Source organism: Polyodon spathula, chromosome 2, assembly GCF_017654505.1.
Source record: "Polyodon spathula isolate WHYD16114869_AA chromosome 2, ASM1765450v1, whole genome shotgun sequence".
In the NCBI taxonomy this organism is placed as follows: Eukaryota; Metazoa; Chordata; class Actinopteri; order Acipenseriformes; family Polyodontidae; genus Polyodon; species Polyodon spathula.
This window is the reverse complement of record NC_054535.1, coordinates 34,914,609-34,932,971: the sequence shown is the minus strand read 5'-3', so window position 1 is coordinate 34,932,971 and position 18,363 is coordinate 34,914,609. Positions and strand designations below refer to the sequence as shown.

The following is an 18,363-nucleotide window of genomic DNA, read 5'->3' as shown; positions in this document are numbered from 1 at the left end:
TTATATAAATGAATCAACACAAAATACAAGTCACGGAGGCTATAAGGACTTCTTGATAGTTACATACACTATGAGGTTGTTGTGCTGAAGCTGTTTGTTTCCTGGTTTTCACAACAGGTGCTGATCCCTGCCTGTATGAAAATGGTGGCTGTAGTCAATTTTGTGAGAATAGTTTTGGAGTTCCTCATTGCTTGTGTCATGAGGGCTTTGTCAAGCATGCTGATGATGGAGTCTGCCACCCAGTCAGCATTGCCTTGACAACTCCAGGTGGGTAGAAGCTTGTCTTCTTGGTGGTTCTTGGTGGTTGAGTGTTTTTTAACACAGCGGATAGATTAAGACATGTCATTGATAATACTGTCACTGGGGGGATATTTGCTCTATGCAAAAAGCACTGAAGAAACCACACCTACAATATTTGCAGACAAGTCTGTAAGTTGAAATTTCATAGAAGTAAAGTTTAGCTTTTTAATGAGTGCTATGTTGTTATTTCACACATTTCTTGGCAGTGTCTCGTGTGACCCTTTCTCACAGTCAGCTCTTGATGTCAAACACAACATTAAGAGATGAAAGCAATCCACTGGCTCATCCCAGCCCATCAGCAGCCACTGAGGAGCAGCCAAAAAGCATCCAGGTGGCAGAGATAATGGTATCAGGTACATTCGTATAGTAATATTTGTAGATCAGATCAAACAAAATGTTTCAGCAGATGCAACTCATTTTGAATGAATTTGCACCAGCTGATCCGCCTATGTGGTTGCAATATCAGATGTCCTCATTTGGTCCAAACTGATTCAACCCATTGGATCTTATACTAAACAATTTTAACTGTATAAAACTGTCTAGAAAATCTTAGTTGCAGGAAGTAACGGTTAATTAATTGTTCTGAGTAGTGTTTTACAATGTAATCTTGTCTATATTCCTCTTATGTCTTTGCATACGCTTCAAAATATGACTCATTATGTTAGACCTATGTTGGTCAGGACATTAAAAAAAAAAATTCAAAATAGTAAGATGGTGTAGAATCTGACTGGAGGCATTTGTGTGCTTTATTGTCTAAACTGTATACATTTCTGGCATATTTATTGATTATTCAAAATAGATTTGCTTGTACATTCTTTATATAATATCATTATCACTATAACATATATAAAAATATATTTTATTTACTGTTCTTATTACATGTCTCTGGTCTTTAATGTCAGAATCTTCCTTTATTTCTAAGACATTATTCACATGTGTGCATTTCCCCTTGCAGATCAAGATCATTGCTCAGCTCTTGAATGTGATGTTAATGCTCAGTGTATCCCAGCAGAAGGGGGAGCTGTTTGTCAATGTTTGGAAGGGTTTACCGGTGATGGCAACGCATGCAATGGTAAAACTCCTAGGATACATGTTAATTTTTTAGTCCCTGCAAATATTTGCTGCACCGCTGGTTTTCATAAATGTATTATCTTGTCTAATTTAAAACACTATACATTTTAAAAAATCATTATCAACAGTTTAATGGTAACCTATGAATTTAATGGTTTTTTTTGTTGTTGATTGGGAAACATGTTATTATCGTTGTTGTTGGTTTGAATGTGTTCCATTTAATATATTAGAATCTGGGTACCCCAATGATGTACAAAAACCTCCACTTTAAAACTCCATTGTGCTCGAAGAAATGAAGTAGATGCCATGAAATTGGTTCTTGTTGCATACAATATATATATATAATATATATATATATATATATATATATATATATATATATATATATATATACATTTTATATATATACATTTTACAATGGACTGCTTACATATGAGTCTTAAAAAAAGCATGTGTACTCTTGTTAAATTAAATCATTGTGAAAACAAGACCTTATCCTGGTTTTATTGTAATCACATAGATCAATACTACAAAGTATGATATAATATAATAAATGTAGGATTCATCAACATTACATATAAACAGGTAGTCCTAACAGTCATTACAGTTCCATAGAATTCATTTGTACACACAAGCAAAACTAGTGTCAGCATGTGAGGTGGCCCAGAATGTGGAAACTCCCCACATTCTCGAAATAACTTCAGATTCTTCTGTTGCCAGGAAAGGCAGAGATAATACTATTTTCCCCAATGAGTCATAACCGTGAACTTTCTTCCCAAATAGAAAAGAAACTGTCCATAAAACTGCACTTGTATGCTCACATTTGCACTTAAATAGCTCACATTTATTATGTTATCAACCCCCCTTTTCTGTGTTTGCTTTGCAGACATTGATGAATGCGTTGTTGGCATTGCTCTGTGCAGCATGCAGCTTGCAGACTGCATTAACACAGAGGGTAGCTATGTCTGCCGGTGCAATGCCGGCTACAATGGGGATGGCTTGTACTGCTCGGGTAAGGAATCCCAAAACATGCGGCTTTGCCAGCTGTAATCCGCAAACTAATCTATTAAATAAATATTACAATATTAGTGTGTGGCCTCTTTTTCTTATTGTAGACTCCACACCCTCCATACTTCTGTAACTGTCAGCACAGCTTGCAGATCACTTTGCTCGTTACCTGCTTAGGTTATTGATTTTAATATTATTATCATTATAGTCTTGTTTAATTTACTGAAAAATTCTGTTTCTGGAGTGTAAAAATAAACAAAAAGCACCACTGCTGCCAATATGTTTTGTTCCTTTCTCATCCTGTATACACTCCGCTTCTCCGGGAGAAGTCCATGAAGGTTGTAAAAATGCATAATGTCATTTTATTGGGCAATTTAAAATCACTTTCATTTAGTAAAGGTGACAGAGAAAGAAAAGAAAGAAAAATGAAATGTGAGAGAAGAAAATGCAAACTAAAAAACTACTAATTAGGTAGATGTTTGCAGTTCGGTAAAAAAAAAAAAAAATGTATATAAGTAATTGTATTTATTGTTGTAATTGTATTCCAGTGTAACAGCTGCATTCAGTGTTTAGATAACTGTGCATCCTGATTGATGCATTTCAGATGTGACAAGCCTCAGCATCCATTATTGCTTTTAACACTTTTTGTGACACAGTAAGTGAATGTGAATGAAGGGTTGGAATAAGGCTGTTTATGTGGTTTCTGAAGATCATTTATTGTTCACTTAAAATAAATAAATCCATATAAAATGACACCAAAAGTATTTTTTTTTACTGTTAGTTTGTAATGAAATCATTGCAAGATGTATAGGAGTTGTTAATTAGAAATAAAATTGTTGTTTGTGATGTGAGTGAAGCTCGTTATTTGTTTTGGCAGATATTGATGAGTGTAAGTTTGAGATCCACAGCTGTGACAAACATGCTGACTGTGTCAATACAGAGGGAAACTACACCTGCACATGTAGGACTGGGTATTCTGGATCAGGCTTCATCTGTGAAGGTGCTACTTTGTTTTTTAACTGGTGTATGTGTACCCATTTATTCATAATTGTTAACATATTCCACAGCAGACAGTTGCTCAGTGTTATAGCGCTATATTAATGCAAGATCCAATCCAAATGTTTCTGTTCTTCGTATTGCAGGTGTGGTTGCTCCTACCACTATGATGAGGACTAGCAGTTCCTCTGAAACTACAACCTACTGGCGCAATGATCACCTGGAAGACTGTCCGTCTTCATATGAGGAATACTGTCTTCATGGAGCAGTGTGCTTCCACATTCCGGAGATTGGATCCTACGCATGCAAGCAAGTATCTGGTGGTGTTACTGTACCCATGTGTTGTTTTGTTTTTTGAACTGTGGCCTCACCCCCTAGAGACACCACCATATCTAATAGTGTAGTATTTGTAATCTTGAATGTCATTATCAAATCGTTGTTGCATGAGCTTTTAGCAAATAATTGCTTGAAAAGTGCTTGAACTTCAGATTCCACAGTGTGGTGATGTGTACCTACAAGAGGGCTAGGCCTGCACATAACCTGCTTTATGTTCTTGATTTTATCAGCATTTCGTCAAAATACAAAGAGAAAGATTTACTAAGGAACATTTACACGAGGTAAAACAAACTGTTAATAGTACACTGGTGAGAAACAGTCTATTCAGAAAGGAGACTTTCACAAGATTTCAAATGAACAATTCTTTATTGCATTTTGACAAAAGACCATACCCATAATGAAACTTAATATAATTTAGTCCATGGCCTTGTCCATTGGAGCTCGATAGCTGCCCCTATACGCTGGCCGAACTATGATGTAATGTACAGCATATTGATTGATGTCAGCGAATGCCAGCGAACATGACGTGGCACTCTGGGCCACCTTCCCTCTGGACAAGGCGCGCTGCAAGGTGGAGGCAGTGGAGGAGGAGGACCAAACAAAGAAAGGAAAAGGAGGTGTAGACGAGAGGGCTATTTAAAAGAACAGTTTGATTATGTATTTCAGCGGTTTCCAATCTTTTGATTGTCACGTACCCCATTATTGTTAAGATATGGAAGATTTAAAACAAAATTGCAAATTGTGGCAAAATGTAAAAAAATGCCTACACACAAAAACCCCAGAAGAATGTACGCGTGCCCATAAGGATTTAGTTGTTGAAGACAGCAAAGGAAAAAGGATACAATTTAAGTGTGCAAGTACTGTGGAGTTGCTATACATTTTTTGACAGAAAAAAAAGTCCACACATTTTGGAAAGTAACCAAAAACAATATTTTCATAGAGTATATAAAAAAACAAAACCTCAGAGGAAAAAAAAAAGTTTTACATAAAACAAAAAAATAGCTAAAAATAAGCACCAAAAAATGAAATTAATAAAAAAGAAACAGAAGCCCTAAATATAATACATATAATTTGTGTGGTGTGGTGATTAGTGGTGAGGGCCCTGTATGTCATTGTGTATCTTTCTTATCATTGGTACTTCTTAGAGGTTTGCAATAAATGAGTGCAGCAGAGTGGTGAACGCAAGTATCCCGGAACTGCATGATTGCCTTGCACCACACAGCCTCTCTTTTTGTTTCTGAGACTAACTAGCGTCATGTGCCATAAAATGAATTCCCAATTCCCAGTCTGAGTATGGCAAGTCTTATGAAAATGCAAAAAAAAAAAAAAAAAAAGTTTGCCATTACACAATTTGTCCCTGGGGGTATGCGTGCCAGTTTGGGAACTGCTGATGTATTTGATTAATGGGTGGATTTCCCTTTCAGAAACACAACTTAGTTTCCAAGGTGCATATATGAGGTGGCCATTTTCACTGGTAAAAAACTTTGCAAATCAGGCCCAAAATGTATGTAATACAGTACTAAATGCACAGATCCCTCGATACTCTGGTCTAATGTACTTTTAGTGCAATATTCATACTATTTCATAAAACACTGATTATGTTAAGGAGACATGGCTTTCAAATGAATGTTTCCACATGCTTTATCACCTTAAAACATGGAATGGATGTTTAGTTTCTTTTTCTAAGTCATTCACTATTCACAAGTTTTGCTAAATTAGATTTATTTTTTCTAAAGCCATCGTTATTCCACAAATAGTACACAAAGCTTTGCAGGTAATCTGTGATTTCTAGACACAACAAAGCAGGCCATTACCTGCACGCTCAGCTTCCCTTGACAAGTTGCAATTTTTGCATTAGGATATACTGTACCTGCTGCAACAAACATATAAAAGAGGCAGCTAATCAGCATAATTACAGTAAACTGCTGCTGTTGGGGCCTTTTACCCAGGAATCTACTGATAAGATCAGGCTGTCCATCTGCCTCAGGTCTTTTAAAACCTTGCTATTGTGTTACTTGAAACCTAGTTTAGGTAATTACTTTGCGTTGGCATAAGTGAAAAGTAATGATCTGGTAATGCTCCCATGCTTCTACCTGTGAGGTCAGGAGAAGAAAAACAAAGCATACAGCTATCAAAAAGAGAAACAAATAAAGAATGTTTCAGTTCCAGCACCATTTTATTATAAATCATAGACATTGAAGCATGTCAAAGGTTCAGGGTTTACTGAGTTCATAATGCATAATTAGTCTTTTTTCCAGCTTTAACCTTGAATATTTTTCTGAAGGCTGGCACATAAATGAGCTTTCTTTGTCTTGTAGCCTTGATTTCTGCTATTCCCGGTTCGCTTATTCTGGGAGCCAAAAACAGGGAATAACAAATTCCAGTAGGTGGTGCAGCAGTTCAGCAATTGTCTTGTTTGCTGTTTTAGAAGGCTGCTTATACCATATCACTGGTGACTGAAGCAAACAACAGAGGAGTATTATCACTGCTGTCCAAGACAATACCAAACACAACACAGACTGTCAATTTCAAAATGAACATATCAGACAGCGAATTGTATGGAGAGTTTCCTTAATCGAATTCAAATCCATTCATGCATGGAACTGACATTTACTGACATTTACATTACTGTGAAAATGTTTGTGTATGACTCTTACACACCCACTTCAGTAATGCATTCCAACACACCTTGTTTATTAAAATATGCAGGGCATTGTTATCTTAGAAAAATGACAATCTTGACATTTATGATATTATTCCTTGTCAGTTTAACATAAAACTCAAGCAGACAAAAGAACCAAACAGCCATTCATATTCCATGACCTGACCAAATTGAGTAACCTTTTCTCTGTGGGTGAATCATCTTATTACTCGTTCAGGTTATTATTTTTTAACTTAGGTTACCCAATCCATTCTTGACATTCACTGATACCCTGTTATCCTCCATAATTATGAGCACAGTAATACAGTAGGCACTTCTGAATGTACTTATTTTTCAGCATTTTGGAAAATGAACACTTGGGGGCACTGAGGTACCATCAATTCTTTGGTTTGTTTTGATCCTGTATTGTGAATAGTTTTTAGTCATTAGATTAGTTTAACCTTTAAATTTTTCTTTCATTAGCAGATTAATTGCCCTTGATTTTGCACCGCCAGGGGTATTGTTTTTCCCTCATAGTTAATGCTCAGCCAGTGTTGATAAATACAGCTGGTAAGTATATAATTGTGTGTTAATAGAAATGCATGTTGTGCATTGACAGCTGTGTGACAGGCTACATGGGGGAACGGTGCCAGTACAGTGACTTGGAGTGGTGGGAGTTGCAACGAGAGGAAGAGGAGAAGAGGCGCAACCTTACTATTGCAGTCTGCATGATCATACCGATCGTACTCTTGTCTATAGGAGCCTGTGCAACGTACTGCTACAGGTGAGGATAACTTCTGTTGCCCCTGTTTAAAAATAAATCAGTATGCCAAGATAAAGATTTAGCACATATGAGTTCCTACATGTGCTCCACAGTAACTGTTAAGCTATCTGCACTTTGTAAGGAAGCTAGTTTTACATTTGACCAAAGATTTTGAAAGGTTTTTTTATTTTATTTATTTATTTTAAAGCGTCAGGCAGCCAGCTTGCTTTACGCACAAACACCATTTTTGAAAAAGTCAGTTGTATTGACACAAGGATGGAGCTTGTCAACTTTGGAGTTAATCAACTAAACTGTTCAACTGAAGCAGTTTTAAATTTAAATATGAAAACGTGGGCCTGGCCGCCAACTTCTTTTTTGCAAACTTGAAGCGGGTTGGTTGCTGATGATTTTATATGTCATCAGCAACCAACCCGCTTCAAGTTTGCAAAAAAGAAGTTGACGGCCAGACCCACGTTTTCATACTTAAATTTAAAACTGTTCCCGAGAAGAAGATTTTGAAAGGTTTTTCTAAGTTGACACAGGAGTAGATTTTTTTTTTTGTAGTTACACTCTTGTAATGTTAAGGGTGAAACCCGGTGGTCTGGCAAGTTTAGTTTTGCCCGGGCCAATCTATTTTTGCCAAGGGCTTCTGGGTGAATCCTGAGGTTACCACTTTTTTCGGCACTCACCCGCATCCAGTCTGGCGAATCTAGATTGGCACCTAACTTGAAAAAGATGATTGGGTGAAACACGTTTTTTCAACAGTTTTCACTGAATTTCAGGGCTAGCCCAGGCGAGTCTAGTTTCGTCTAATTAATTTGGGCAAATCTAGTTTCATGCCGTTAATTTGGGTGAATCTAGTTTTGTCCAAAGCTTGAACATCGATGCTGGGCCAATCTAGTTTTGCCTATGACAATTATTTGGGTGAGTCTAGTTTTGCATTTCAACACACTCCCCTGCCAGCTTCTAAGTGTGTGCCAGGGTACCTGCCTCGCCTCCACTTCTGACAATAATGTAGTGACCGTGTGCTGGTTTTCCAGTGGCAATGCAGAAAAGGCAGGACACCAGGTCTGGTTTTAATAGCTATTAAAAGTCAAAAGGTTTCACTCCTTCATACGCACAGGGAATTGATTGTTAAATCTTTTCCTGGACCAGGTTTCAATGTGATCTATGTGCTTTGTCCAAGTCATATTCTGTTGGAACGTCTCCCCCAAAGACTTAGCAGTTGGCTCTAGTTTCAAATTCTCACCATATAGCTGTAATGTTACTGGTATTTGATTTTTGTTCTTTCTGAAGAGTGCACATTGAGTTTTTAGTGGGTTTAATTGGACTCTCCAAAGAGTCAAACTATCGCAGGCACACAGGTCCTCTTAAAGGGAATGTTGAATCCTTATTGGTTGTAACCTTACTCCCCCCACTGTGCTTTGACTGGCTGGGCTCATGATTCTCTATTTGATTTGCGTTACCCCACGCATGAGACTTGACTTCTAAATCATTTTATCGTGCGCTATTGCAGTGCTTCGCAGCGCAGTCAATTTTGCCCTGTCGATAGCGGCTGTACACATATTTGCTAAATAGGGCTCAATGTATATTAATAGGTTAAAGAGCACGTTATAAACTAAAGCAACCACAGTCTGAAAGGCTTTATAAATACTACAGAGATAATATTTTGCAGGGTCACGTTTTACCAAACTTAGTGTGGTTCAAAATAAAAGCATACCAGATTTGTGACCAACTGACCCATATTTTTTGTCTGTGAACACATCAGTAAATATTTACCAAGTGAGAGTATAGGGAGTTGAAACGAATGCAGTCTGTGTATTCAGTATTCTCCACAGACTTTTGCTTTCATAAAAATGTTGAATTTAATCAGCCTTGTTTTTTTGTCTGAAACAAACTCTTGTACTCTCTCTAGACACTTCTGTTTTCCATTTCTCTTTCCAGTCTGTAGCTCTGTGAATATTTAAGTGTATCCCTATAGATTGTCAGAGGAAGAATAATCTTCTCATTATTCAGTTCTTGCAACAAGCACTGTAATAGGAGTATACCCTTTTCCCTTTCTAGCAACACAGATGAGCACAATAGCTCCCTGAGGGCCACCACCACAGCAATGGCGGCTCCCAGTTATACATTAATCCAAATACATTCAAGCTCTTGGTGAGACTCCATGAAATCCCATTGGCTTAAACTAATACATGTCCATTAACAATGATGTAGCTGACAAAATCAATGTCTGTGGGTGTTTTAGAAATGCAGCCTAAAAAACTGTTCTGGTCCTGTGTAAATGTTTATTTTTAACAGAAAGGTTGGCTAAGAAAATTATATATGCCAGCCCTACAAAATGTCTTATAAAAAAGAAAAAAAGGTCAATTATCTTGTGTTCCACATTCTGAAATCCATGTTCCAAGCTCCTTAGTAATGTAGAAACAAATTAAAGAAATACAAAACAAGACAGAACTGTGTTGCAACAAAAGATTAAACAAAAAGGAAATCCATAGTGCATGAGATCACAGGTATTATTGTGTGCTTAGTTGTACATCTGCACACGTTTATGAAAGGGTAAAAACGCAAAGGGCCATGTAATGTAGGTTGCTAACAGTGATATAAGATCAGGTGTGTAACAGCTTTACTAACAGATCTTTTTTTTTTTACAAATGAATGGTTTGAGAGCTTTTAAACTCAATTTACTTCTGCTGTTTAAGTACATGATTCCCTTTACACCCGTTCCTCTTATTCTGTCACACTGCGTTGAATTTGCTCTTTTGACTTACAAAGCAGCTGAGATCAATGCAACCTTGTTACTTCCTAGTGGAAGTGTACGCTTTCAATTACATGCTTGATTTGGCTTGTACTACAGCAATTACAGATATAACTAGGCCATTTCTGCACCTAAAAATGGAGCCACTGGTCTATAACCTTATTTAACCAAGGCATGGTTACCAATATTTCTCCTGTAAATGACCTTTCTCACTTGACTGGCAGAACAGGGTGGTGGATCTTGAGATTTATATTTCCTAAAATTGCCTGCGCAATTTACTTTAAGGCAGGAAAAAATACAATTCATTCTTGTTCAGGGTACATATAAAGCATTCTAGGTTTGCTCAAAAAGATATAGGGTCATATAAAAAATACACAGCTTTCATAAAACCAATTGTATGTGTGTTTTTATGTTATGACAAACTATATCCAGACATACTTTTATAATAATAATAAACAGATGTATTAGGTGGCATGCACGGTTCCTTATGGTTTTGTTACAACAATTTTAAATGATTGATGGTGGCACGGTAGATAGCATACTTGCTTCAGTGTCAAAAGGTCAGGCATTTGTCCTTGTATAGGAATACCAAGAGCACACTCCATCTGCCAGCACCCCAGCATGTAGTGGTGGGACTTTGTGCAGTTACAGGTGTCAGCTATCAAAATAGAAAAGGACAAAATCAAGCAAGTGAAAGTAGCAAAAAGAACAACAAGTTGTGAAGTATAGCTGGCGTCTGCTTGTGTGGATTTGCACGAAAATCTGGATTTGTGGTCCCTTTGATTAGATCTCTTGATTTGGTCCATTTCGTTCTGATCGGATATCTGTCAGTCTCTAAAACTGTTTGGAATTTTTGTTTGGCAATTTTAGGGTACAAGAGGACTGGCCCAGAATAATGACTTTTTCTGGTTAGGTGAAAAAATATGAATCTGTTCCTGAGTTATAGGGATTTGAAATTTTTTGTGATGAGAATGCTCAGTACAGCACTTGCAGTTAGAGGTTTGATCTCGAAAAAGGAATTGGCCTCACGACGAAATATCCTTTTTCCGCGAGGGTCCAATCTTTTTTCGTCAGGTTGTGAGGCGGACATTTTTTTTCAGTTTAAAAAGAAAAAAAAATGGAAACCATCTTAATCATATATCTGTAGTAATCTATGACATGTCTGTATATAATTGGGACTCCATAAGATTGACTGAACATTGTCTTTTCATTTTGCAAGTGGGAAAATTTCTTTTAAAATCTTTTTTCATCTTACAAAAAAGGAATTCTTCTCACCAAAACAACAGCTGTTCCAGTGAAAATAGAAATATACTGGCAAAAAAAGAACTCAGAATTTACATTTCTTTTATTGTGAGGGGGGCCTTCTTTCGTGAAGTTTTTTCCTTCTCACGAAAAAAATATGTACTCTGGCAAAAAAAAGATTGTGGACAGGCTCCTCAGAGTCCTCAGGAGAGGTTTGCCAGAGACAGACAGCACTTCCTGGGGCAGCCGTGTGAGCTACCTCCCTTACATCTGAACTGCTGATATCTCAGCCTCTCTACAAGTTGGAAACACAAAGGACCCCTCATTTTGTTCCTCTGCTCTCCGGGTCCTTGACTAACAATAAGTTTGTAGTGTAGAGGTTAGCATGTTTGCCTGGCATGCCAAAGATCAGTGGATTGAAAACTGGTGAATTTTTTTTAATATTAATATTTTATACTAACATTATGACTGCAAACATTCAAAAATGCCAACAGTGTATTAGTTTTTATATAATAAACATTTTAATGGTTATAGTAAAATTAAACATCCTTGCTTGAAAACTATCAACTATTACATTTTTACATTTTTTTTTTTGCCGAGACAGATGGTAGAGATGTGGCCACAACTTCTGCATCACATAAAAAAGCCTAGATTAACATAATTTAGATGTTTTATTTAACATCATGTAATAAAATAAGCTACAGAACAATATCACAAAAGTCTACCGGAAGCCAGAATAGTTGTACAGTATTATTTAAGGCATGTTGGATTTCAAAATATATTTTTAAATGTCTTTTTTTTGTATAGAAAACTACAGTGATATGCAATTCAATATGTTAACGTACTATTATTCCACTTATTAATATTTACATAATTCTCACTATCCCCCCCCCCCCACTCCCCCTTCTCTTTTTGTTTTGGTTATTATTTAATTCAGAATATGCAGACTTGTCAAATACATTGCTCTTGGTTGAAGAAAAGGATACAACTTCATAATCGAAATTAAAGCATAAAATACAAGAAAAGAACAGAAAGAGACTAGTGCTGATGTGAATAATACTATTAGGAGGAAAGAAAATGGATCTTAAAGTATTATGCTCCATCTATTTACAAATTGTTAATAGCAGCACCAGGATTCAGTATAGTACAATGTTGGCCTCCAAATGATAAATGATTGGAGTTTATGTTAATGGGATGCCATTTTGTGATTTCCTGCAGTAATTGTTTTGATTGCAGGTCTAAGAAGTACCCAATGAAGAGTCAGTATGCTGATGAGATGAGCGAGACCTGCAGCAGTGACAACAGCATAACCGAAACTTCAACCAGCAGTGTGCAACGGGTAATTACACAGAGAAACTGGCAGGCAAGCACTGCTGTTCAGTGAAAACAAAGCCCACATTTGTGTACATACTGTTTTGTATGTGTAGGACTACGCAATTGCTTTGTGTTGAACATTGTTCAGTAGTCCACATTTGTTTCATATCTAAGGTTCATGTTGTTTCTTTATTTTACCTTCCATTTAGAAAGACTGGAAAAACTTGGTCCTGGCATGATGGAGGATGCATGCATGCATGCTTGAAGTTTCCTTTTGTTTCTTAGTTTGTGACAGCAAAAGTGTGGATCAAAACCTTTAAGCAAATATTAACAACAAAACCCCTGAACCAATATATTATAAAAAATACTGCATACACAGAAAAAGGTTCAGTGGTTGATTGACTGGCTGTATCCAAACAAATGAAAAAAATATATACAATAAATAAATGGTTCCCGATACAGTACATCATTCAAAGCTAACCGTGAAATGTAGATCATTTTATTACTGCTACCTTATATATAAGTGCTTACATTTACCGTTATTGCAGCCATATTTTATATATTGTAAGTGTACCAAATAAAATAATTACAGGAATTCTGCCTGCATTTCAAAGACACTGTCCAACAATATAAACCTCAATTTCACGCTCTGTTAGGAAAAAATATAAACCTTTAATTATCATCACAATATTTCCAACAATTAATCTTTAAGTACCTCTGTAAGCACTACTGAAATTATGTAATTAATCTCATAATATTTACTTGGGATGTTTAATTTAAAGTGTTACCAGTATTTGTCATATGAAACTGTTGCAGTGATGCCTAAACTTGCCTCAGTGTTATTTCAGTTTGTCTTGGGTTATGTCCTAACTGCTAATCACCTGAGCTAACTAGTAGTGGTCTGTTTGTAGTGTCTGACAAAGTACTCCTTTAGTGCAACGAAGGAATTTTATTCCAGCACTGCTCACTGCAAGACAACATCAACAAGAAGACACATGTACTTTAGGATCATCAATCACTAGCATTTGCTCAGAAAATCTATTAAATATCCGATGCAAAATATAACCCTACTGCTTTAAATCACACAAGTTATACAGAGTGCAAACCTTTGGGACCACCCCACTAAAAAATTACCTTTTGAAGCTATAAACAAACTGGAATGCAAGCAAAGTCTGCATTCTAAAGAACTTGAGTGCACAGATAACTATGAAAGAATGCAGTAAAGCTCCATATATAATCAACAATAGTTTAAATATTGTCTTTCAGAGATTATCCTTTCTATTTAATTTTATATTTTGATATTAAAGTTATTCATAAATAAATTAGTATTCCTCAATTTAGTTGAATATTATTACTCTTGTTGCATACTGTAATGGGTAACTTGATGACTTATTAATTTACCTGCTGACTTTATCCAAGGCGACCAAACTATTTATGAATTATTATTTTGCATTAGTCTCATAACTCAATACATTTAAATACATAAATGACAATATTTGTTATTTATACAACACACTGGGAATTAAGGCTTTGGCTATTTATTTATTGCATTTATATCATGCTTTTTATACAAAAAGGATTGCAAGACACTGTACAGTACATAGCAGAAAAAAGAGCAAACCACAATACATTTGTATAGCATGTCACACATACATCTGCCACAATCAGACCATGTAAATAACATTTAAATAACAGTATACACATTTTGTAAAAGCAGCAATTTTAAAGTTACATTAAATCCCACTAAGCCATTTTATAAAATTATGTTTTTAGTCTTGACTTTAAAACTGTACAGCCTCAGCTATCCCTGACATACGAAGGCAGAGCATTCCTTAGTTTAGGAGCTCTACAAGAAAAAGCCCTACCTCCTGTGTTGCTTTTGTTGACCTTAGGATTAACCAGTAGACCCGCATCCTGTGATTGCGGTTTGGAAAATACGGTGTAAATAACTCCTGCAAATAACTAGGTGCTAATCCATTCAGGGCCTTAAGTTAACAGCAAAATCTTGAAATCAATTCTATACTGCACAGAGCGCCAGTGTAAAGAGGCCAAAACAGGGGTAATACGTTTACTTTTCTTGGCTTTAGTCAGAATTCTAGAAGCTGTATTCTGAACGAGCTGCAAGCGGGATACCACACATTTTGGGACACCAGAAAAAGAAGAAAAAAGGTGCATTACAATAATCAATTCGAGATGAAACAAAAGGCATGCATTAGTGTCTTGGAATCAGACACAGAAATAACTGGTCCAAGTTTGGCTATATTTCTCAAATGGTAAAAAGATAATTTAGTAACTTCCCTAATATGAGTCTCAAATGATAGCTCAGGATTTGATGAGAGACTGCAAGGGTCGTGCTCATGTAATCCCACATTTCGTTGTAGTTGTTTCTGTGACCCCACTACCATAACCTCTGTTTTATTTGAATTCAGTAGAAAATTCTGTGACATCCAATGCTTGATGTTTGTAAGGCAAGTAGCTAATAACACCCAGGCAGAAGAAATTCCTGTCTTTATCAAATCAATCGTTTATTTTATATCGCGCCTTTCATAGTGGACCACCATCACAAAGCGCTTTACAAGATAATGAGGTACAATGCATAATACATTAAATACAGTGAAATACAGGGCATAATACATTAAATACCAACAGTAAAAAATCAATACAAATACATTAAATACAGACATAACACAGTATACATAAGGCTAGGATGTAAATTCTAAACATTGCGGACGCATGTGTCATACAGAATCATATGAAGAAGATGGAATGAAAACCCTGAAACAGCAGTTTAGACAGCAGCTAGTAACAGATATAGGCTAAAGAGCATTGAAAGCAAGAGAGAACAAGTGGGTCTTGAGAGTTGATTTGAAGCGAGCGACTGTGGGGGCTACACACACTAGAGCTGGGAGAGAGTTCCAGAGATTCAGGGCCATGAAGCTAAAAGAGTGCTCCCCGAGTGTGGTGCACTTTTGCTTGGTTATGACAAGCAAGTCAGAGGACCTCAGCTTTTGTGCAGGGACATAGCGGGTCAGCAGGTTGAAGAGATACTCTGGACTTGTGTGATGAAGGGCCTTGTAGACAGGCAGGAGAATTTTGAAACTAATCCTGAACTTTACAGGAAGCCAGTGCAGCTGGCCAAGACAAGGGGTAATGTGATCATGTTTTTTACATCTGGTAAGGATCCTAGCAGCGGCATTTTGAACCAGCTGCAATCTGTTTGTGGCATGTGACGGAAAACCATCATAGAGAGAGTTGTAGTAGTCGAGAGAACATGAATGCATTGCAGAGTATGTCTACATCTGTGAGTGAAAGGTAGGTACAGACCTTTGAGGTGTTTCAGTAGTGGTAGAAGGAGGATTTGACTAAGAGGAGATTTGGGCATCAAAGGAGAGGTTACTAGTCAGAAATACACCAAGGCTTCATACAGTGTTGGGAAAGCAGCAGCAGACAGTTTCCAAGGTTCAATATTGAGATTCTTGGGTTGAGTTTTCGATCGTACTAGAAGTTGTTCAGATTTGTTAACCCTTGTTTCATCTTAATTTTGGAGACTAAATGAAGTCAGTTGGTTGTCTAGTATTTGAGCAGATATAGTAGTGGGTTCTCTCAGTTACAGCTGCAACATAACCATAACAAAATCACCAATTCACTATCTGTAAACAACTGTGGTATATTAGCAATGGGTTTGGCATTCCAAAAACATGAATAATTTCAGTGTAATATTTTATCCAAGATGTGTTCCAAAATACAAACTACAAGATACATAATTTGTTTTTGTTGCGATTTAGAGTGAAGTTTTTGACCCTTTCACCTTCTAATGGGGACAATGGAAGAATGCAAGACATTTCTGAATAATCCACTGTGTTTTTTAGGGGAAAGAAATGTATATATTTCTGCAAGATAGACTTTCTATAAGTGGTTCCATCATGTGGGTGGCTTGTAGGATTAGATATTTCAACAGTAATACCTTTCACAGGTTTTACAAATATAATTTGTAAAAAAATTAAAGTAAAAAATCCCACTACTTTTTTTATTGTTCATTTACAAAAGTAGAAATCACCTTTTTCAGGCATATGTTTTGTACAATTATGTTTTGACTTGGCATTGGCAGTTTTTATATATCTAGCTATATATATATTTTTCAAGCATGGTGTACTCAAACTTTTGACTGGTACTGTATGTATATATATGTGTGCGCTCTGTTCTAACAGCTTCTTCCTGTCTCCTGCTTTTCAGTTCTATGTTGTCTTAGAACATAGCTCAAAAGGAGACAGCAAAGTTATCCACGTGGTTGGTTGTAACAGCAGACGGGTTTGCCATTCCTGTTCCTCAGAAACAGGTGAGTTGATATGCACGGGACTATATTTGTTTGTCTGTTACTTTCATTGTTCCTTGTTAAATACCCAATTGAATTTGTATTTCATTTCCTATATTTTAAACTGTCAATAAATGTGTGACCCGTCAGCAAAAAGTCAGTTGCAGGGTACTTTCTCTACAGCAGGGGTCTCTAACCCTGGTCCTTGAGATACCCAATTCTGCAGGTTTTATAGGTGTCTTTACATCAATGGCTAAAGATCTGGAACACATATTAAGGTTGACTAATTAAGTCAATAGAAGGTTCAATTAAGTAACAGAGTTCGGTTGTAATGAGAACCAGAAGACCCTGTAACTCTCCAGGACCAGAGTTGCTCTACACCATTAGAAAGAGAATTATCTGCTTTAAATCCAAACTAAATTATACTATAAAACAAAGAGGTCCTCTGAATTTCATTACAGCAGCAGTGTGAAAATATAATGAAGTGTGACATTTTAAATTGTTGTTTTACAAAACCCTCTCTTCTTATTTCACAAGGAGAAAGTGTAGCGTCTGAGGAAGCTTGTAATTTGCAGAGGGACAGAAAAGGCCTGGTTTTTGTATCCCAGGTGCCTTGTAGCCATATGCAGCAGGACACCAACAGGACTGTCCTCCATCTTAGACAGGAGGAGAACCTCATATACCTGGAAGATAATGAATCTGACATCGGTGGGGGGAGCAGGTCACCTCAGCCTGTTTAACCCTGTCATTCTCTGACACTCTTACAACACTGGACCAAGGACAGAGGAAACTCAATTCATTTAAAGTATTAACACCAGTAGTAGACAGTGTTTGAGAGCAGACCGGACTTTTATTGGTAAAACTTTTTGAATTTAATGTACATAGCATTCAGTTTAATTTTATGTTACTAAACACTAAAAGCACTGTTTTGTAAATTATTTTAAAGGAGAAAAACACCTGTTAATTTTACAACTAAATAAGATAATCAACGGGCTCGAGTCTCATCTAGTGCTTTTTTCAGAAAGGAAAATCACACCTAATAGTTACCAAAACAGATATAAATACTCAATTTAGTTTAACATCTTGTAATTAGTTAGATATTGTTTCTTGTTTAAGAATTGTAAATGGTGTTTTGTCTTTTCAGAAGAAAATGTACTGCCAATGATAATTTGGAGTAAATGACTTTGAGAATCTAGTCCAATGTCTATTAAGCACTCAAGTTGGTTGTCTCTCATTTTGAACATTAGTGTCAAAAAATAGGGAAAAAGTTTAGATAAGTGCTAATTATTTAATGAAAAGCAAATGTAATTTGTGAAAGTAGTAGGGACCCCTCCAAGGGTTTGCGTAGGACTTATTATGAAGGTATTAATGTCTCCTCCATACTATAGACTTTAAATATTTGTTATTGTAGTTTGTAACACTGGTGGCATTGGAGTTGATGTGTTAATAACATGCAAATAATTTACTAGAGATGCATTAATATGAATCAGGTATTATAGAAAACATTGAGAATGACCTGCTAACACAAAGTAGAGATATATGAATGTGTTGCTCAGTTATCATTGAGTCAACTCCCGGGTGGGTGAGAGTCACGCAAGCCATCTGCTTGTATATTTTTTTTT

General features: G+C 36.4%; 1 protein-coding gene across 5 annotated transcripts in view; it reads left to right on the top strand.

Moving 5' to 3' along the window:
* LOC121295627 (pro-epidermal growth factor-like) overlaps positions 1–17,955 on the top strand; it is a 45,316-nt gene extending 27,361 nt beyond the window's left edge. For 4 of the 5 annotated variants that reach the window (XM_041220547.1, XM_041220556.1, XM_041220528.1 and 1 more), the window contains 10 exons: positions 118–267; positions 507–653; positions 1,256–1,372; positions 2,258–2,383; positions 3,257–3,379; positions 3,522–3,684; positions 6,972–7,136; positions 12,352–12,454; positions 16,663–16,765; positions 17,279–17,955. In XM_041220547.1, the coding sequence (XP_041076481.1) occupies positions 118–267; positions 507–653; positions 1,256–1,372; positions 2,258–2,383; positions 3,257–3,379; positions 3,522–3,684; positions 6,972–7,136; positions 12,352–12,454; positions 16,663–16,765; positions 17,279–17,481 (1,400 nt within the window). In that variant the 3' untranslated portion in view covers positions 17,482–17,955. The remainder of the gene's footprint in view (positions 1–117; positions 268–506; positions 654–1,255; positions 1,373–2,257; positions 2,384–3,256; positions 3,380–3,521; positions 3,685–6,971; positions 7,137–12,351; positions 12,455–16,662; positions 16,766–17,278) is intronic. The other variant, XM_041220536.1, reaches the window with a different exon arrangement.
* The last annotated feature ends 408 nt before the right edge of the window (positions 17,956–18,363 follow it).